At 33.8% G+C, this 22,774-nt stretch overlaps 1 protein-coding gene across 2 annotated transcripts in view; it reads left to right on the forward strand.

The window, feature by feature from the left end:
• RELN (reelin) overlaps nucleotides 1-22,774 on the forward strand; it is a 456,216-nt gene that overhangs the window by 266,095 nt on the left and 167,347 nt on the right. For both annotated transcript variants that reach the window (XM_016145914.2, XM_016145915.2), the window contains exon 11: nucleotides 5,653-5,798. In XM_016145914.2, coding sequence (XP_016001400.2) covers nucleotides 5,653-5,798 — 146 coding nt within the window. The remainder of the gene's footprint in view (nucleotides 1-5,652; nucleotides 5,799-22,774) is intronic.

Below are 22,774 nucleotides of genomic sequence, written 5' to 3' on the forward strand. Positions count from 1 at the left end.
CTATAGAATTTTACATTGTTATTCTTCCTCTCATTACTCCAATTCAAATCTGTGACTATTGCCATTTTAGAGTTGTCATAACTATTGCCAAGTAATTATACACTTGTCACCAAATATACAATAAATCGAATCTTTATGAATTTTAGTATAAAGTGGTTCAAATGTCAATGCTTAATGAATCCAGAAAATAATGAGAAAAAATGCTCCTAAACTCCCTAAAATTCACTCGCCATGGTCGCATCTATTGTGTTGACTAGAGAACATGCACTTCAGCCCTCCTGCACCTGGACTGTGTTCATAGCCAAGTTTTCAGTTTTTTAACTGGCATTAAATTTCCTAGAAATTGAATGTGTAGAAAATGACAGAAATTCATTTTACCTCACGAAGGAAATCACTTTCTTCTTATTTTGAATTTTTTTAATAGAATGAGAGACTATACCTTTAAAAACCATTGAACAATATAGGAAATATGTATTTCTATATGATAAATCTATAGCATAATGAAAAGCTTAGGAAACACAATGATTGTAAGCTATAAGTCAGTCAATTTCCAATCACTCAATCACATATCTCACTTTAATCCAAAAACTACTATTTAAAAATATTTTATTTCCAGCCAGATAGTGGCTAATTTACGACTCTGCCAACAATGCCATTTTAATTAATTTTATTCATCTTATTTCTCTTTCTCTGCTTCTCATATCTCATCTGTTTGCATTGCCTAGATTTTAATTAAAAAAAAAACCTCTCCTCTCTAAGGAGCAATCTGAAGTGGCAAAAATAATCACTTAAAATATTACAGTCATTAAAAAATTGGCTGTGGTGGAAGCCATGCATTTTCAATTTTCTTACAAATGATGTTTTAGCTTCCTTTTAAAGTGCACTTTGTATCCGAATTGTCTGCCACCAGCCAGCTTGGCTATCAAAAGTGGTCTTCCAGCTGGGTGGGCTGAGTGACAACTCCTTAATGGAGGAAATGGATGACTCTCTGCTCATGTGGAGGAGAAAGCATACTAGGCAGATTTCATTCCATCTGCCATCAGCTCTCTGCAAGCTGGCATTGCCCAAATGCCCAATATACTCATTCCAACAAAAAGGATATTGTAAAAATATAAATTGCAAAGCTACAGATGCTTGAAAGAACCATCGGGACCATTAGACCCCGGGGAGATAATATTAAGAGGTGCCTCAGTGTTCATCTTTGCTGAAAACCTAATTAAACTATGGTGGAGGCAATTGCAAGTACTTTTACAAGTACAGAGGTGAAGTCATTAACATTTACAGCAGAGTATAGGGAACAACCTTAGAAAAACGCTATCCTGAATTGTGGCCAAGGACTTGTTATATTGAGGAATTTGCACTGATGTTTCCTGTTGATGCTTTTCTGGATGGCAAATTCTCGTCACTTAGTTACACTGTGTTCTGCTTTTCAAGTAAAGGAAACCCAGATAACAGCAAAATAGGAAAATATTTTTGATAGATAAGTAGAAACAAATAAGGACTATGTTTAAGGGATTTTTAATAATTGGAGATCTGCTACTACTTAGAAGTATAAAGTGAATGTCATTTATCAATGCTAAAATAATGAAACAACATACAAATAATTATAATTAATGTACCTCAGGAGAGCTAGAAATAGAAAGAAATATTTAGAACCATTTGCAGAATTTATACTGTCATTTACCCAGAATAAATGCTAGTTACCTGAGACCATAAATCAATCAAAAGCTATGACTTAGGAAGTCACATGCTATTTATAATCATTTGCTCAAGAAAGCCTGATAGATTGCAAAATATTCTTGTTTTTATCATAGCACGAGCTGATTTAATTGTCATTTGAAGTTGTTTAGATTTTAATTGTTACTGCATATAAATGGCATGAGTTTGAATAGATGCTGAACAAAAACAGCTGGGTATTAAAATCACTGACAGCAATTTTCTGAAGTTCTTTTCATACTTTCAACACACACTTTGTTTGGATTTTTAACATAGTACATTGATGTTATACAATGCATCTGTAAGAAAAGTGGCAACAGACATCTTCCATTATTGAATTTCCCTGTCTTAGAGTATTTGGTAATCTGCCAAAATTTGGAGGGCTTTTAAATTTCTAATTGATGGTTCTATCTGCCCTGAAAATGAATGAGGGTTTGCAGTATGTTTATCATATTGCATTTTGGGAAATAGTCTCTTGAATTTTACTAAAGGTTTGAAGTTGATCTGAAGAATTTTAATGACTATTTTAATAAGAAACACAATTAAAAATATATTTAAATAGTCTCTGATTTCTCTATCACCTACTACTCAGAGTGTGGAACATAATAGCTTATTTTTGGAAAAAGCACTTATTCAGAAATAAAATAACAATATTTTATAGCTCTTAGAAGTTTCAAAAAAGCACTTCTATATATAATATTATTTGCATTTTTAACATTATCTCTAGGGAATAGATACAATTGGCTCCATCCTACAGCCTGAGAAACTAAGGCCTAGAGAAGTTAAATGACTTGTGTGAAACCATGTAGCCATTAAATAGAGAAATGTATTGGAAACATGCTTTCTGATTCTGATCCCCAAACTCCTTAAGGATAGATAATAACTAAGTTTTAATTCCTTGTCCTTTTGATTGTTTTTGGTTTCCAGTATTTTGTTCTTTTTCAATCTTAATTTCCTTGATTCATGTAAAGGCTAAATTAACCGAGGTAGGTTCTCAGAAAAAGTTCACGCAACTCCTGGCCAAGCAGGCCACAGATTCTCATTCAGAGGCAGAAGTGCAATCCCAAACAAGCAGACTCAGGGCAGTCAGGCATAAATTCTTAGCTTGGAGACATCTGGGAAGCCAGGACAGTCCCAGGACATGAGTACCTGTGACCAGTCCTAAAATAGAATTAACATGAAACTTTAATTTGCCTTATAAACTGACTGAGGAATCCTCAGAATAAGAACCCTAAACTGGCCCCCTACCCTTTGCGAATTCTTAAATACAGGACCTATACATAATCAACTTCTCAGTAGGCCCATTTCTTGCTCAAATATCTGAGGAATTTACCAGTTTCACAGACGATCCCCTATTTTATACTCCTAATATTACCCTGCTGGCTCATATCACCCTTGCTTCAAACTTGGAAAACATAGGGTTCTACTCAGAATGGTGAGGCAGAAATCATATCGTGATCTTAGCATGGTAGGGAGCAGAGCAGGCCATCTATGTGCGGGTTCTATTCCTCTCCAGGCCCCACTCTCCAGCAAAGGGCAGCCCTATTCTACTCTGAGACAGGGAAGGTTGAGCAGCCTCCCCCAGAGCTGTGGCTTTTTGCTTTGGGTGTGTCACACCTTTCTTTGATAACAGGGCACCTGTACTAAGACTGTGAAAGAGAGAATATACAAAGAGCAGTACTTCTCCTCCATCATACCCTAAGGACATGGGGTCTATTTAGGAAGGGATAGTAGAGCTAACTGTAAATCTTCCCTTAAAGTTGACAGGCATAATTAGGATGTTTTCAGTGCAAACATGAATACTGACTGGTATAAACCACTTGCTAAAGACAGTTCCTACTAGTTTTTAGATCCTACTATTATGATATTGGTTAACAATTTTTTCCAGGTTGCTTTCTTCATACTAGATACGATAAATATTACTTGTGTTTTGTATACTGGTATTATGGTGTTATAGTGATAAAAATGCATATTTAATAGAAAATTTTCAGTTGTACAATTACAAATGGTCTATTTAACTACAAATGTGTTTAGTAACAGCAAAATAACTAACAGAAAGATACTTTAAAATATATTTTTAGTTTCCTAAAATATCAAGTCATTTTAATTTTGTGAAATGTGTTTAACAATATGCTATCTAGTTTTATAAGGATTTGATCTTTTACATAAAATTTCAATCTCAATTAAATTAAAATATGCATCAAATAGGCTAATACTATAAATCTTGGAGGAATAGTGAAATAATTATGTTAAGATGATGACAGGCCCAGTGGATGTGCCTTACATCGAAGTGGTGTGAAATGACTTCCCCAAGGTCATATGCTCTGACTCTCTTGAACTTGCAGGAGCTGCTAAAAGCTTTATTTACTCTTTCAATATAGTAGTCTGATTCCTCCCCCAATTGACTTTACCAGTCTTAACCAGCTTAATTGTCATAAAACATTTGTTTGTACACAGCAGTCCCTTGTTCTAGAACACCATTGCCAAAAGAATATTATGGAAATCTCTTAGACTACCATTTAAGATAGTTTACTGTCAAACTGCCGTCTAATTCTGAAAATCATGCCTACTTATTACCTTTATAATTCATTCATATTTGTCATCCAACTTGGATTTTTATTCATAATTTAAAGCCAGTTTAAGACCTGCTCATCTGTGAAGCCTACTCACCTAGACCAGCCCTGGACACAATGATTCCTATCCTCTCTCACTCATTAGCACTTACCATGTGTTGCCTAGCTTGAGATATATCTTTGATGTATCTCGACTAGACAGGGATCTTTTTTTAGAGCAAAGATTATATATTATTATACTCAATTATAAACCCCTTTCTCCTAATATTTTCCTTAATGCCTCCTACATAGTGAGCTCTCCCCATAAAATATTACCTGAAAAGACATAGCTATATCATTCATTCATTTAGTTATTGAAATATTCAATGAATATTTTTGAATCCCCACTATTTGTCAAGCACTATGCTAACACCTGGAATATAAAATAAAATGGACGTTATCCCTGCCCTACAGAACATAGAGTAACTGATATTTTCTGCACAACTATTTTTCTTCATATCTTTTTTATTTTAAGAGAATATAAAACTTAAAAGAATGTTCAATCTTTTGTTTACTAGGATTTCTTTATATGTGACTTATTATCAAAAATGATTAATACAAATTTATCATATTTTTTAAAGTAAATACTAAGTTTATTCAGCTCAAGGTTGATCTTGCCTTTTTCAATTTAAGCTGAAAAAAATATAGCTTAAAAAAATAGTGTCACAAGAAATTAATTTTTTTTACTCTTTGTAAGCCTAATGTTCTTTTGGAGAATAACAAATTTTGTGATTTCCCAGCTCCTCGTTGGGGAAATCATGCACTTCTTAGGTCTGGTCCGAAACTTTTACAAAAGGTAGCTAAGGCTATGTGATCATATCAGGGACTACTTTGACCTTTTCTGTATTCCATGTTTTGATTAGCTGGCTCTTCTACTCATAGCCCATTTACAGACAAATTGTGAAAGCCTCGAACGGCAAGCCAGAAATATATGGAATATTGAAAAGGTCAATGTGATTTAGCCCATAACCACAGTATTGAAAATATATGACAAGTCATTATTACACTTAATCCTCACAACAAGGACTATGGTAAAAATGAGAAACTACTTCAATTAAAATATTCTTGTTTTGTACTGAAGGCTGAGGTGGCAAAGCTCAAAGGCTTCTTGATTCCTTTTTTATAATAACTTAATAAGTCAGAAAGAAAGTGTAATTGAATTAGACAAGGAAAAAAAAGAGGTAAGGAGCTCTTTTGATTTGAGAGTCCATCATAGAGGGAATAATATAATGACTTTTCTAAAAACTCTAATTATACATGAGTAAGACAGATAGAGCTACAAAACCAATTCAACAGCCACCCCATGCTTTCTTTTTATCTACAGCATAGCTGTCAGTCAGATGGAAACTCCATTTATTTCCATGGAAATGAAGGCAGTGAGTTTAATTTTGCCACCACCCGGGATGTAGATCTTTCTACAGAGGATATTCAAGACCAGTGGTCAGAAGAATTTGAGAGCCAGCCCACAGGGTAAGTAATTGTTATCTCCCATGCTGTGTATAGCACTTACATTTATTCCACTGGACATGTTTTAAATGCATATTGTTAAATACCAATGCTGATGGTCTTAGAATAGACAACCCAAAAGGGTTACACTTATCCTAATAATTCTTTATTCATAATCAGCTATGTTTATGCATATTAAAAATTTGTGATTATGAATACCTTTTATCTTCAGTTGAATCACTAATATCTCATCTTTGTTTATTCAGCTTTTACTGGGAGAAAGTTTATTTTCAAAGTGTGCAGAATATAAAATATTTTCACTACTATTATATTAAGACTTTCAGTTGTTTTCTTGAAATCTGAGATGTAAAATGCTGCTACCTGATTTTCAATGGAGTGTGGTTCTGATCTAAAAAAAAAAATGTTTGTTTGGGGATAAAATTTATCTTTTAGAGATTTTTAAAGGAGAAATATGGGGCCAAGATTATAGTAGATAAAAGGCCCCCAAGCAGTGAGGATGGTTTGGTGGTAGTATTTTCTGGCCGTTCTGAGCTGTGTGCCGTTTCCGGGTCCTGTGTCCCTAAGATATCTCCTGTTACTCAAGCAGTATTTTCAGATGTCCAAGTTAAAAAATATTAATAAGTTCAGTGAATCAAAATCCATAAAGTAGTGAAGTAAAGAGGAAATTCTAGAAATTTCCTGGTTCTCACCTGGCTTTTCTTTTGTAATAAACACATGTAATCAGAACACCAGGTCCAGTTGTTTAGTGTATGTTTTCTAATAAGAGGAGAATCTGACCAGCAACCTGAGCCCGCCACTGCTGCTATTATTCCTTGCTTCCACATTGGGGTCTCTCACTGCCAGAAGCTAGATTTCAGTCTGCTCCTTCTTGACCCAGGGAGGTCTCAGGTCCAGCCTGTGGAACAGGCCAAGGCAGGCCTCTGAAGGAGGTTGACACTGGGGACCCCACCCTCTTGGGACTTACCATTGACCTCTGCTCAGGCCCTTTAGTCCACAAAGTCCTTCTCTTAGGTTCCTGTCACCCCTAAATTTCCACACCCACTGTCACTCCAGTATTTCCTTGAGGGAATAGCAACCACTGCTCCTCTTTCTCATCTCCTGTATAAACACAGGCATTTGGCTGCTTTCCTTTGTAACTTACACTACACATGCTGCTTATTAGTATAGAAAAGAATGTTATTGTAATTTTTAATCATAGCTTCTAGGAAAAAAATTCTGTCACAAAATCAAATTAATGTGGAGCATTTTCACCTAGGGTAAGAGCTGACTGAAAAAAAGATTAGGAATCTGGTAGTGAAATTCTTGATGTGTTTTGTTTTCTCAGCCAGGTTTACAGAATATTTGTGTCATTCTTCTCCCCAACCATCAGAATCCATACAGACAATTTATCATTATAAGCTCACCTGCTAAAATAGAAAATGTAGGTGGTATTCAAGAGTGACCAATTGAGTTAATTGAATTATGTAGCTCTGAGGTCAATTTTTAAAAACAATTTAAAAATTAAATTATTGATATAGAAAGAAAAAAAGCAATCGAGTTGTTATGACTTTTAGAACCCACTTTCCCAGATTTCCTTGTTTTCTTACCATTGAATCAAAGTATTTGATCTTAGATCACAAAGATATAAGAGCTGTTTGCCTTTAATATCACAAAGCTGTCCCAAATCCAGTGTTGATCAGTTTAGTTTTTTTAATGTGGTATTTTAAAGGTTCTTTTTTTTTTCCTAAAGAAGACACAGCTGTTACTTCAGCAAGAGAGAAACTTTAATAGATACACTGCTAATTTATGTGACTCTTTCTGAACTTTGGCTTAACCTTACAAACACATCATTTAATTAGCAACTACCATATTTCACCTAGCCGAGGCATCTTTAGATGGGAGGTGCTTTTATGGAAAGACGCATTGCTACAATACAGAATTTGTGCACCTGTCTTTCATCCCAAATGCAAACATTGTATGTTTTACTATTCAGATACTTCTAAAAAATCTCCCTTTTATTGCTGTCACTAGAGTATTCATGTTAAAGAGAAACTCCACAAATGCAGTGAATATTGTAAGACAGCATGCTCCAGTCTTCCCCATCTGCCGCAAATCCTTGGAAATTGCAGAAGATGAGCAAGTGAATCTACCCTAATACTATAAAACAAGAAAGTATGCCCTAGTGGATCAGAAATTAAAAAGGAATATACAGAAAAGAAAGGGAAGGAAGAGATTTGATGGAAGCAGGAAACTATAGCTCAAAACACATGATGAATAAGACGCTACAAAAGGTGTCTCAGCATTGCTCTGAGTCAGTGATGCTGGACACAGGACCGGGATGGAGCTCTGAGATACTGCTATAGGCACTGCCAAGAAGGTGAGGCCTCACTATACCCGCTTCTAAGCAGAGGTCTCCCCCCAGGTATAAGCAGTGAAAGTGGACATCGGAATGAAGAAGCAGAGCAATGCCCCGTGCCCCCATATGGTAGTTCCCACTCAAGGGCACATCTGCCCCCTGTCGATGGGCATTTCTATATCAAAACTAAGAGAGAATAGTCAAAATGAATTTAAGCAAAAGATTTAGAATCATCAAATCTCAGTAAAATCAGCTTCATGAAAAGAAGTGTCGAGCTAAAGAACTAAGAACTGAGAAAATGGAAGTAGCAAAACAAATGGAGATTTTATGAGAAGTATAATTAATATCCTTAAAGGGATAACAGCATACCGCATTTATGAAATTAAAACATAAGCAAAAAAAGACTGAGATGTGAGAAACTAAAGTATATGATTTTAAACTTAATAGATTTTCCCCCTTGAATATCAGTATAGGCATAGGTAAAGAACAAATTAATAAGCTGGAAATTTGAGTCTTGAAATCTTTCCAAAACTAAGGTCATTAGATATAAGAAAAAGAGATGTAAAGTGTGGAGAGGCGGGATTGGCACTTCTAACATAAAAAATGATAGGAATTTCAGAAAGAGAAGTCTAAGAGAATATATGGAGTGAAATAGTCAAAGAAATCATAGAAGAAAAGGGCCTGGGATTTAAGAAAGAAGAAAAAAGACATAGTTCCTCTGAATCGAAATGTTTGGCAAGATGAATGGAAAAATACCTAGTACTTGACCATCTAGGAGAAACTTCAGAACACCTGTAAAAGAAGAAATCCTGAAAGCTTCTAGTTGAGATTTATTTTATTTACCTTGGTAGCACTAAGCATGTTTTTTTAAAAAAAAAATGAAGCAGTTATTTTCATTTCTGAGAGGAAATTATTTGGAACAAAAAAGTTTTCTCCAAAGAAATATCATTCAAGTAACAGGAAAAATATAAACCTTTTCAGATATGCAGGGATCAGAACATTTATCCTCTCTGAAAGAATTACTAGAAGATATATACCTAGAAATTAACCCAAGAGAAATATGATTCAAGAAAGAGTAGTGAGCAAGTTAAAAACATGAAGCTTTGTAGTTTAGCCTAAATATTTATTATTGTAAAATTTTGATAAAAATTTGGAATTAAAACCCAGCTGATCTCAACTTGAGAGGTTCAAGGAGAGGTTGACAAAAAGAGAATAGGAAGTAAAATGCTGCCAAAGTTCTTAATTTGCTTGGAGTGAAGATAAACATCTTGGTTAATTCTTAATGTTAATAGAAAACTATGAATGTAAATTATGTATGTTGAAAAAGAGTAGATAAACCAAATATAGGATATACAACTTCAAAAGCATTAGATTAGCATATAATAAAGAGGACTTAGTCCAGCAAATTTCAGGAAAACAGAAAAAAATGATAAATAAAAATAGAGTAAATAGAAAACAGAAAACAATTTACCAGGAACCAACCTAAGTATATCAGTAACACAATTCATTTGAGTGAGTTCTATTCATTTATTAAATGAGAGTCTTACAGTAAATTTTTAAAATTTTGCTATATATTTGCTATTTATAAGAGACCCAAACTAAAATAACACTAGAAATTCAAAGAAGAGAAACTAATATACCAAGCAAATGCAAAAAGTAAAAGAAGATGGCATATTAATATCAGATATTCAATCAGATAAAATAAAATTTAAGTTCGAATATTGAAAGGGCTAAAAAAGATGATTTTTTATGACTTCGGTGTGCTCTAGCCATCTTCCAACTACCAGTACTACATACATATCTTTGCTCAAGGCCTTTTTCTTTTTTTTCTTTTTAGTTATTCCCATTTTCCCAACTCCTCCCCTTTGGCAACCATCAGCTTGTTCTCTGTATCTGTGGGTCTCTTTATGTTTTGTTTGGCCTATTAATTTATTTCGTTTTATTTAGATTCCACATATAAGTGAGATTATATGGTATTTGTCTTTGACTTATTTCTTTTTTTAAATTAAATTTATTGGGGTCACATTGGTTAATAAAAGTATCTAGGTTTCAGGTGTACAATTCAATAATACATCGTATGTATATTGCATAGTGTTTTCACACTCAAAGTTAAATTTCTTACCTATCTGGGTAATTTCATTTAGCATAATAGCCTCTAGGTCCATCTGTGTTGTCGCAAATGGCAAGATTTCATTCTTTTTTATTGCCGAATAGTATTCCATTGTACATATATGTATGGTATATAATATATATTACGTATATAACATATTTTCTTTATCCGTTTAGCTCTTGATGGACATCTAGGTTGCTCACAAGTATCTTGGCTATTACTGGTAATTCAGTAATGAACATAGGGGTGTATATATATATGTGTGTGTGTGTGTGTGTGTGTGTGTGTATACACATATATATATTTAAATTAGTGTTTTTGTTTTCTTCAGATAAATCCCCAGAAATGGAATTGCTGGGTCATATGGCAGCTCTATTTTTAATTTTTTGAGGAACCTCCACATTGTTTTCCATAGTGGCTGCACTAATTTACAATCCCACCGACAGTGTACTAGGGCTCCCTTTTCTCCACATCCTTGCCAACACTTGTTTGTTGATTTATTGATAATAGACATTCTGACAGGGATGAGGTAATACCTCATTGTGGTTTTAATTTGCATATCCCTGATTATTAGTGAGGTTGAGCATCTTTTCATGTTTGTTAGCCTTCTCTGTGTCTTCTTGCGAGAAATGTCTATTCAGGTTCTCTGCCCATTTTGTAATTGATTTGTTTGTTCATTCGTTGGTGTTTTTGTTAAGTTTTATGTGTTCTTCATATAATTTGGACATTGATCCTTTATCAGATATATCATTTGCAAATGCCTTCTCCTGTTTAGCAGGTTATCTATGCATTTTCTTAATGGTTTCTTTGGCTGTGCAAAAATTTCAGTTTGATATAGTCCCATTTATATATTTTTCTTTTATTTCCCTTATGCAAGGAGATATATTCAAAAGGATAATTGCTAATAGCAATGTCAGAGTTTACTGCCTATGTTTTCTTCTTGGAATTTTATGGTTTCAGGTCTAACATTTAAGTCTTGAACCCATTTTGAATTTCTTTTTGTAGGTAGTATAAGAAAGCAATACAACTTAATTTTTTTGCATATGTCTGTCCAGTTTTGCCAATACCGCTTATTGAAGAGTTACTCTTTCCTCTATGAAAAGGGATGTTTTATGTAATAGTGTATGTATAGCACTTTGCACTATGCATGGCACATAATAAATAAACAAAAAACTTAAAAATTAGTTGTTATTCCAACTTAAATTACTGTCAGTAATGGAATATGACCAAAGTGGTGTTCAAAGAAAATTATGCTCATATTAATTAATGAGATATAAAAGAAACACAAACAAAATTAAATAAGCCAATGAAACCCCTAAATAAACCAATGAAATGTGTCATTAAGAAAAAATACAATATTAGTTAAAATGATAATTGGATCTTTAAAAACCACGCAACTGCTAAAATGCATCAGAGTAAACTTGTTGCAAGTTGTTAAAAGACACATACTACTTTTTACTTGTGTTGCTTTGCTTTTGACCTGAGTTCTTTAAAAATATAAACAGTAATTTTTCATAGAAAAATATAAGATCTATATGATTAGGTATGGTAAAATTGTTCTGGAACTCCATAAAAATTCTAGACCCTCCTTTATTTGCAGCACATTGACACACCATCTTTGCTCTTGGCACTGCCATTCTTGAATTGCTTAATTGCCCTGTCCTCCTCTATAAACCAGCTGTCCATATGAGCATTCAGAATACAGCAACTAGCTCTCTGTTCAAGAGAGGACCTTCTTTACCGAAGTCACAAAAAAAAAAGAATGAAATCTGAATTCTTCTGAAGTGATTTCATTCCTGAAAACCTCACACAACATTAGCAGTGATGGGATTTTCTGTGGAAGGTATCAGAGTAGGTTGTTGGCACCAAAATGTTCAGCAGCCTCCTTCTTCAACATGACATTGATTCCTATATTCCTTCTTCAGTGGATCACCTGACCAACACTGACTACAAAACAGTCCTGAATATCTAGGATTTTATGTGAAGGAAGAGCTGAATTCTGACCCCTTAAGAAGCATAACTTGGGGTTATCTGTACTCTAGAACAGAAGTCCCCAATCCCCAGGCTGTGGACTGGTACTGGTCCGTGGCCTATGAGGAACCGGGCCGCTCAGCAGGAGATGAGTGGCAGGCAAGTGAGCAAAGCTTCATGTGTATTTGCAGCCTCTCCCCAGCATTAGCGTCACCACCTCAGCTCCACCTCAGATCATCAGGCATTAGATTCTCACAGGAGTACTGGTCCCTCATGCCAAAAAGGTTGTGGACCGCTGTTGTAGAACACGTCCAGGAGCATTAGATAATTGAGAATTTAATTCCTAAGCCCATAAAGTGAACTAAATAATAAAATTATCTATTTCCGTATTTTGAAATCTAACAATAGAATAATGACTAAATATAATGTTGCATATACATAATAAATTATTATATAGACTTTTTATAAAGAGTTAATAATACCTTGGAAAATGTGTGCGTTCTGAATGTAAGTGGAAAAGGGCACAATACAAACATATATACAATATTATCACAACTATCTGGAAACACATTAAAAGTAAATATACTAGTAAAATATTAATTGTGCTTGTCCCTGGGGTAGTCTGTTTATGGGTGATTTTTTTCTTCTGCTCTTTGTATTATCCAGTTTTTCAATAATGAGAATATTGCTGTCATAATAAAAAAATAAGTAGAATTTCTTTCTTTAAACTTGCAAAAAAGATTTACACATGTACTTTAGAATGATTTATGCAGGCGCCCTTTCCCAGGCGCCCATTGCCATCGCTTCCATGAAGAATCTTCCCCTAATTAGAAAATAAAATAAAAAAGAACTAGTGGCAAATACTTCCTGTATATGACAGAATACTCAGAATTCCAGCACACCAACAAGACTTAGAAAAGATGCCAGGAAGCAAACAGAACTTCTCCTGGGATCAAATATCCTTTCCCAGCTTTGGCTTTACTGACTTTTCCCAGTGGTCAGAGATAGTAGTCTCTGAGCTGCTAATTTCAGTTCCCTCCATCTTCCGGTTCTAACTGTCCTGTTCTACTACTATCCACACCATAATAAAATAAATTCTGAAGAAGCTCTTTCAAGAAATACATTTAAAAACAGATCATCTGAAATTATAGGTTTTCTTAGGTCAGCCGTAGCTGGTGTCCGAGAGATGATTTATTATAAAGAGACCAAAATGCAAAGTATTAGTCATATATTTTAAAGACATTGCTTACAAAGTGGTACACACCTACATCTAAAGACTCAAAATGTCTTTCTTAAATGTAATGCTATTCAGCGGAATAAAATTAAGAAAAAAAGTAATATAAAAATCAAAGAAAACAATATTATATTGGATTCCTTGTTTCAGGGAGATAGTTCCAAAGAATCTTACATGTAACCATTGAAAACCAAAACTGCAAATAGACCAACAAGAACAATTTCCATCATAGTCCCTTCAATGTAAGTTGATGCTTTTATTAAAGATAGGGTTTAAAATTATTTAGAACTCTTCGGAACAGTTTGAGCATCTTCTTGTTATTTTCTACAAATTATTCCCTCGGTCCTACCTAGAAAAATTATGTTATTACCTCTGATTAGAATACTTTTCACAAAATGCTTATAAAGCTAAAGATGAATTTTTTTTTAATTTATAATTCATAGTAAGTGAATTGAAGATAAATTGTCAGTCTAAGTTAACATTGTATTAAATGAGCCTTTTTTTTTACAGACATGTTTATTTTCATTAAAGCAAAACCCACTTGACCAGTTAGATAACATAAATAATAAACCTAAGGGCCCAGATAACTTGTAGTCAAAATCTCGAATAGTAAAAAAGACCTGAAGATAGGTAAAATGCAGTCTTTCTTCCAGTTAAGTATCCCCTTGCTTAAAGATATTAAATCAAAAACGGTTTGCATACTATACACTTTTGCTTTGTCCAAGATTTTTTCTCTGCTAATCCCTGTATGAAAAAAATAAAAATGCTCATTATAATTTAGAAATTCATTTTAATATCTGCTTTGACTTATTTTAAAACAAAAAATAGCACTCACTATATTTTATATAGAGAGAAAGGGGAACTAACACTCACTGAGACTGTAATGTCCCAGGCAATACATTATTTTCTCAAACATTCCCCAGTTTAGGTTATATTTCTGGCTTATTGGTGGGAAAGCTGAAAGCTTTCTACATTCTAAAGCAAATAATTTTTTTGTTAATCCAACAAGAGTATAAATAAGCATAATGTGTGTAATAGAAACCTAAAACAAAATTGAATTTGAGTGAGATACAGTAGAACCAATTGAAGGAAATAATGTTTGAAATGCAAACATTCAGGGAGGGCTTCAAATAGAGCTCATCCTTTACCTTCACCTAAGCTGTCGTGCTACAGGAAAACCTATAAATGCAATGGATATGAGAAGCCTTCAGTTAAAGTATACACCAGTACAAGTCCTATTAATATAAAATAATTAATGTGGAATGGTCTTTACCTATATCACATCCCTTATTAAACATCAGAGAATTCATCTCAAATAGAGACCTTATGGATATAATGATCTTATTCATCCTCAGAGAAGTCATAACAGATTAAAAACCTATGGATTTGGCAAATGTGGGATCTTATAGCCAGGCTTTATTCTGTATCTCTTTCAAACTTAAAGTTGCCAACTTGGTTTAAGATATTCTGGAAAATATAATAAAACAGTTTTTCATAGATAATGTGAAATATTCCATTATCTTCAGAACCTTTTATGCCAATAATAGTAGCAACAAGTCTGATTAAAATATAAGACCTCTGGTGCCTATGTTCACATTCTTAATGTTTTCATAAACCTAAAATAGCAGCATTTAAATTTTCATTCCAAATTATAATACATATAAATTAAGTACCTTTATTCTTTTTATTTGAATATTATTTAATTATTGCAAAGCAAATTTTTAAAATAAAAATCAAAAGTTCTCCGTGCTAATCTCATTTCTCTTTGTCAAAATGTTGGCATATAGTAGTATATCTTCATTAAGGCTTTTCTGTGATCATTCCAAAAGAAAAAAAAACAAACAAACACCAGAATTTCATTTTACATACTATACTACAACTTGATTTTTTGAAAACTTACCAACATATTATGAATATCTCTTCTAGTCAATAAATGTAGATCATTATTTCAAAAAGGCAAAGTAACAGTTTATCTAACTGAACCCCTAGACAAAGAATATTGTTACAAAACATTTTCTACATGTTAAAGTATTTCTGAAAGATAAATTCCTAAAAGGAAAAAGGAAAATTAGAGAATCAGATATGTATGTGTACATATATGTATGTATGAATGTAATTTTTATTTTGATAGTTACTGCCAAATTTCCCTTCAAAGGATATAGATCATTCTTTTTTAAAGCTCATGAAGGAAAATTTTTAAATTTCAGCTTTATTGAGATATAATTTAAATTGAGATATAATTTATTGACACATTTAAAATTATAAGCTATTGACATTGAAAGGAAACATGGCAGAGTAAGAGATGTCCCCATATTTCTCCCCTTGAAACAACAATAAGTTGGACATCTAAAACTCTACAAAAAACACCCAAACTGGACACCAGCACATATGAGTGTGGAATCTGCACATAAGATCTACCATGGGTCAGAACACCAGGTGTCAGGCAGTGGAGTGGGAGAAACAAAATAACTGCCTCTTGCCGTGCTGGAGCTCCCAGTAGGAGGAGGGGGAAGGGTGAAGGAGCAGCGACTTCCCTGAACATCCTTGTCCGGGAAAGCTGTGAGTTCTCAGTGGCCGGCGGCAGGTCCCAGTCATCAGGGCAGAAATAAGAGAAGTGGGACAGAGGAAAAACAACAGTTGATTTTAACCAGCTGTGGTTGCAAAACCAAGATTGAGGCGCAGCCTCCAACCCCCAACCCCCAACCCAGAGGGCCCCTCCCTCCATACTCTCTGAGACCAAACACTGTAGAGCCCCTGGGGAATCTGAGCAAACACTACCAAAACTGTTGCTAACACTGACAGGGACTGAAACTGAGGCTGAAGAGCATGATTAAATATCAATCAGAAAATGCAAAGGCGTTTTTAAGGCTTTATATAAAGCAGGGATCCAAGAGACTTAGACGCCACCTACTGGAAACCAAAAGAAAAGCACCTTCTTTGCTGTAGGCTAAAGAGAGAACTTTATATAATAAATCTTTGGGAAAAAAGCAGAATACATATTCATTAATGCCCAGGTGGAGAAATAGTCCATTAAACACCATGAACAATCAAGGAGAAAGGCATCTCAGAATGAGAAAAATCTCCAGAAAATAAGCTTACAGACATAGAAATATGCAACCGAAGTGACAGAGAATTCAGGATGGTACTACTGAAAAAACTCAGTGAATTTTGAAACAATTCATTTCAACAATTTCAGGAATTGAAAAACTAGATGAACAGAGAAAAGAGACTGAAACTCTCAAAAAAAAATAGAATACTGTAAGAGTTGAAAAATGAAATAGCAAGTTTGGGAAATAATGTTGACCAAATGGAGGAAAGGATCAATGATATTGAAGACAGAAATCTAGAAATAAATCAGAATAAAGAAGAGAGAAACAGAAGAATAAAAAATAATGAAAGAGAAATTCAAGAACTAGCTGATACCATTAGGACAGTAAACATAAGAATAATGCGCATCATCGAAGGCGAGGAGAAAGAACAGGGACTAGAAAGCATTTTCAGGCAAACAGTTGACAAGAATTTCCCAAATCTAAGGAATGAACTGGAGCTTGGAATTCAAAAAGTCAACTGAATACCTAATTATCGCAACCCAAAAAGGCCTTCACCAAGACACATTGTATTAAAATTAACAAAAATTAACAACAAAGACAAAATTCTCAGGGCAGGCAGAGAGAAGAAAATGGTAATTTATAAAGGAAAACCCATTAGATTATCCATGGACTTCTAAGAACAAACCTTACGAGGCAGAAAGGAATGGAAACAAATATTTAAACTATTAAGTGAAAGGAACTACAAGTATAGAATAATGTATCCAGCTAAGCTCTTCTTTAGATATGAAGGAGAAATTAAGACCTTTCCAGACATACGAAAATTGAGGGAATTCTTCACTAAGAGACCTTCACTACAGGAAATACTGAATGGGGTCAGCTCACCTAAAACAAAATGACAAAAGAAATACATAATTAGGAATAAAGTGACTATCAGGCAAATAGAAGCAGAGGAGTGCAATCTTTACTAAGAACAGGGCATTATAAGCTTGAATAATAAGAAGAGAATTGTTATAATAATGAACTTTCAGCATAAATAGGGACAAATTGAGATAACAATGACTGAAAAGGGGAGGATTCAAAGATCCAAATTCTCAAAAAGGGATGGAGATAAGGCACATGCAGAAGAAAATGGATGACCGTGTATATATAACTATCATTTTCATATTCATAATGGTAACCACACACCAAAGATTCAGAACTGAAGTATATATCATGAAACAAGAAGAACCAGAGGCAAAACCCACAAAAGCCAACTAAAATCAAGAAAACAGAAACACAAGGACAAGAAAGCAATGGAAACACTGAGCAACCAAAAAGCAAAGACAAAATGGTTATAAGATCTCACATTTCGATAATCACCCTAAATGTAAATGGACTGAACTCACCAATAAAAAGGCACAGAGATGCAGAATGGATCAAAAAACAAAACCCAACCACATGCTACCTCCAGGAGACACATCTCAGCTCCAAAGACAAATATAGACTCAAAGTGAAAGGGTAGAAAATGATATTTCAAGCAAATGGCATTTAGAGAAAAACTGGAGTAGTGGTACTAATATCAGACAAAATAGACTTCAAAATAAAAAAGTTAAAGAAAGGTACTGAGGGACACCTCATAATGATAAAGAGAATCATGCACCAAGAAGACATAATATTTATTAATATCTATGCTCCCAATCAGGGAGCCCCGAGATATGTAAAGCAATTACTAACAGAGCTAAAGGGTGAAACAGACAAAAACACTATCTTAGTAGGGGACCTAAATACCCCACTGTCAGATATGGACAGATCATCCAAACAGAAAATCAATAAGGAATTAACATCCTTAAATGACACATTAGACCAACTGGACATAATTGACATATACAGAGCCTTCCATCCCAAAACAGCTGCTTATACATTCTTTTCTAGTGCACATGGAACATTCTCAAGGATTGACCATATACTGGGACACAGAGATAGCCTCAACAAATCTAAAAGAGAGTTGAAATCATACCAACCATATTCTCTGATCATAATGATTTGAAACAAGAGATCAACTCAAAAAGAAATCAGGAAGAACCACAAATACATGGAGATTAAACAACATACTACTGAAGAATAACTGGGTGAAAGAAGAAATAATAAGAGATATCAAGAGATACATAGAAATGAATGATAATGATAGTTCAACATATTAAAACTTTTGGAACACAGCAAAAGCAGTCATAAGAGGAAAGTTCATATCATTAAAGGCCTATCTCCAAAAACAAGAACAAGCCCAAATAAACAACCTAACGCTTTATCTTAAAAAACTACAAAAGGAAGAACAAATGAAGCCTAAAGTCAGCAGAAGGAAAGAAATCATCAAAATTAGACCAGAAATAAATGAAATTGAAAACAACAGCAACAACAACAAAACAATAGAAAAATTAAATGCAACAAAGAGCTAGTCCTTTGAGAAGGTTAATAAAATTGACAAACCCCAGGCTAGACTCACTAAAGAAAAAAGAGGACACGAATAAACAAAATCAGGGATGAGAGAGGGGAAATTATGATGGACATTGCAGAAATACAGGGAATCATGCAACAAAACTATGAAAAAGTATGTAACACCAAATTTAATAACCTAGAAGTAATGGACCAGTACATAGAAAAATACAATTTTCCTAGACTGAATCAAGAAAATCCAGAAAATCTAAACAGACTGATAAGCAGTATGGAAATTGAAACAATCATCAAAAACCTACCAAAAAGTAAAAGTCCAGGACCAGATGGCCTCACCAGTGAATTCTACCAAACATTCAAAGATTGTACACCTATTTTCCTCAAACTCTTCCAAAAAATTGAAAAGGAGACAATACTTCCCAACTCATTTTATGAAGCCAATATTACCCTGATACCAAAACTTTGTAGAGATAATGCAAAAAAAGAAAACTACAGACTGATATCTCTCATGAACACAGATGAAAAAATCCTAAATAAGATACTAGCGAACCGAATGCAGCAACATATTAAAAAGAGTATATACCACAATCAAGTGGGCTTCATCCCAGGGGCACAGTGATGGTTCGACATACACGAATTGATTAATGTGATACACCACATAAACAAATTCAAAGATAAGAATCATATGATCAAATCAATAGATGCAGAAAAAGCCTTTGACAAGATACAGCATCCATTTATGATCAAAACACTTAACAAAATCAGTATAGAAGGAAAGTACCTTAACATAATAAAGGCCATCTATGACAAACCCTCAGCCAACATTATACTTAATGGTGAAAACCTAAAAACCTTCCTTCTAAGATCAGGAAAAGGCAAGTTTGTCCACTATTGCCACTGTTATTCAATATAACATTGGAGATCCTAGCAAGTGCAATCAGACAAGAAAAAGATATTAAAGGCATCCAAATAGGAAACGAAGAAGTCAAACTGTTACTATTTGTGGATGACATGATTCTCTATATAGAGAACCCTAAAGACTCCACAAGAACACTACTAAAACCAAAAAGCAAATACAGTAAAGTCTCTGGATACAAAATCAATGTTCAAAAATCCATAGCATTCCTATACTCTAATAATGAAGTGTCAGAAAAAGAAGTGGAAAAAATATTTTCTTTTGCAACTACAACAAAAAGAATAAATTACCTAGGAATAAATTTAATGAAACATGTGAAGGACCTATATAATGCAAACTACAAGACCCTATTAAAAGAAATTGATGAAGATACAAAGAAATAGAAAGATATTCTGTGTTTTGGGGTTGGAAGAATCAACATAGTTAAAATGGCCGTATTTCCTAAAGCATTATACAGGTTTAATGCAATCACCATCAAAATCCCATTGGCATTTTTTTAAAGAAATAAAACAAAACATCATCAGATTCGTATGGAAGCACAAAAGACCCTGAATTGCCAAAGCCATCCTGAGAAAAAAGTAGGAGGCTGGAGACATCATTCTGCCCAACCGCAAATTATATTACTAAGCAACAGTAATCAAAATGGCATAGTATTAGCAGCAAAACAGACACACAGACTAGTGGAACAGAATTGAGAGCCCGGAAGTAAACCCATATTTATATGGGCAAATAATTTTCAAAAAAAAAAAAAAGCCAAAAACATACAGCGGAGAAAGGAAAGCCTCTTCAATAAATAATGCTGGGAAAACTGGAAGGCCACCTGCAAAAGAATGAAACTAGACTGTTGTCTATCACCACACAGCAAAATGAACTCAAAATGGATTAAGGACCTGAACATGAGAGCTGAAACAATAAAATACATAGAAGGAAACATAGGAACTAAACTCAAGGACCTTGGACTTAAAGAGAATTTTATGAATTTGACCTCAGAGGCAAGAGACTTGTGGTTACCAGAGGGTAGAGGTTGAGGGAGGACAGGGTAGATTGACAGTTAAAGGGGGTCAAATATGGGGGTCTGGGGGAGGATGAAGTGGGTCAAGGGGATCAAATATATGGTAGCTAAATGAAATTGGACTTTGGATGGTAAAAAGAATAGAATATACAGATGTCAAATTATAATGTACACTTGAAAATTATACAATTGTATTAACCAATGTTACCCCAATTAAATTAAATAAATAGATAGATGATAGATAGATAGATAGATAGATAGATAGATAGATAGATAGATAAAAAGAATTCTAAGCTATTTAGATTGTACATCATGGTGATTTGATATATGTATACATAGTAAAAGGATTTCCTCCATCTAGTTAATTGACACATCCATTGTCTGACATATTTATCTTTTTTTGATAAGAACATTTAAATTTTTTTCTCTCATACCATTCCTAAAAGTATTAAAGTTTGAGCCAATTAAAATATAATTAATTTTAATAAGGAAAACCATAAGCTTTTCAGTGAAAGTTCTTTAAATTATTTTTGCTCACAAAAAATTATTTTTTGCCTTGGGACAAATTGTAGAAATTTTTATTTTAAAAAAAAGAAATTAAAAATTATTGCGACCTTGCTACCTTTAAAGAAAAAATTTTTCTCTTAGACATTGTATTGATTATTAAACTTTTTTTCTGTGTTCCAGCTTCATCCCATTCTATAATAAATAATAAATAGCTCTGTATCTATAATAAATAATATTAGGACTTTTCTTTTTTTAGAATTAGTCGCCAAAGACTAAATTGCTGTGTTATAGAGAGCTCTCACCCCTAGGCAGACATTCCTTCAAATGCAGTTCACAAAGAACAACACTACCTTAGGGAAAACATATTTTAAACCATAGAGAAGTAACACTCCTTTTCAGGGAAATTGCCATGCCATACTAGATGTTGCTAACTTTATAGAGCTCCTCAAATACCACTGCTTGCCTCAAATATTTGGTTGTTACAATTTTAGTTCATGTAATTGTTATATTAGGAGAGAGTCAGGGACCATATCATTTTTCTAACTGGAAATGACCACAGTTTTGCAATTGTAGAGATCAGAACTCTGAAGTCCAGAGAGTGAAAGACCCTCCCCAACTAAGTCCCTCAGCAATGGATGGAGCTCTGGGAGCCCCTCAAGAATACTTTTTGCCTTCAGCTAAGCTCAAGCCAGTATTTATACAAATTCATGAAAGAATGAGTTTGTGCTACAATAGGCTCCTACTGAATTTTTAATAAATGCAAGATAAGTTATTCAAAGCAAGGAGACTTTTACAAAATGATTTTTCAGATTTCTGTCAGCTGCTTTCTCTTCAAAGTAGACTAAACTTTCCATTTCACTTGATTTATAAATATTTGGTTTAAAGAAAATAACTTCACTTTTGTTATCTTCCAACAGATAGAGTGGGAAAAATAAAGACCAAAGTAGAGTAAAATTAGAATATGTTGGACTTTAAAATAAAGATTGAAAAGAAATATACAATCTGGATCATATCTCACACTGTGATAGAGATCACGAAAATAATTAATTTAGGTTAATCTAGAAAAGGTATTTTTTTACAACTACTATTTCAGAGAAAAAAGAGTACTAATCTCATTTCTCACTTGAATAGAAGGTTCTTTTAGCCCATGAGGATTCCATCTTTTTTAATTTAATTTTTAACTTTAAAAATATTCTAAAGTAGGTAGATGCCTAAAAGGGGTCATCATATGCATCATTTATAAACTTAACTTATTTTGTAGATCAGTAGGCTGAGTAGTTTAATTGAGATAAATGGAGCAAGTAAAAGATCAATGAACCAGTGTGAAATTTTCTTGTATGAGTCAAGAGAGTTTCCTGGTTAATTTATGATGGTCCAATACTATTAAGAGCTGCTTCAAAAAGTTATTTATTGTGCT

This window comes from Rousettus aegyptiacus, unplaced genomic scaffold (genome assembly GCF_014176215.1).
Source record: "Rousettus aegyptiacus isolate mRouAeg1 unplaced genomic scaffold, mRouAeg1.p scaffold_m13_p_13, whole genome shotgun sequence".
NCBI lineage: Eukaryota > Metazoa > Chordata > Mammalia > Chiroptera > Pteropodidae > Rousettus > Rousettus aegyptiacus.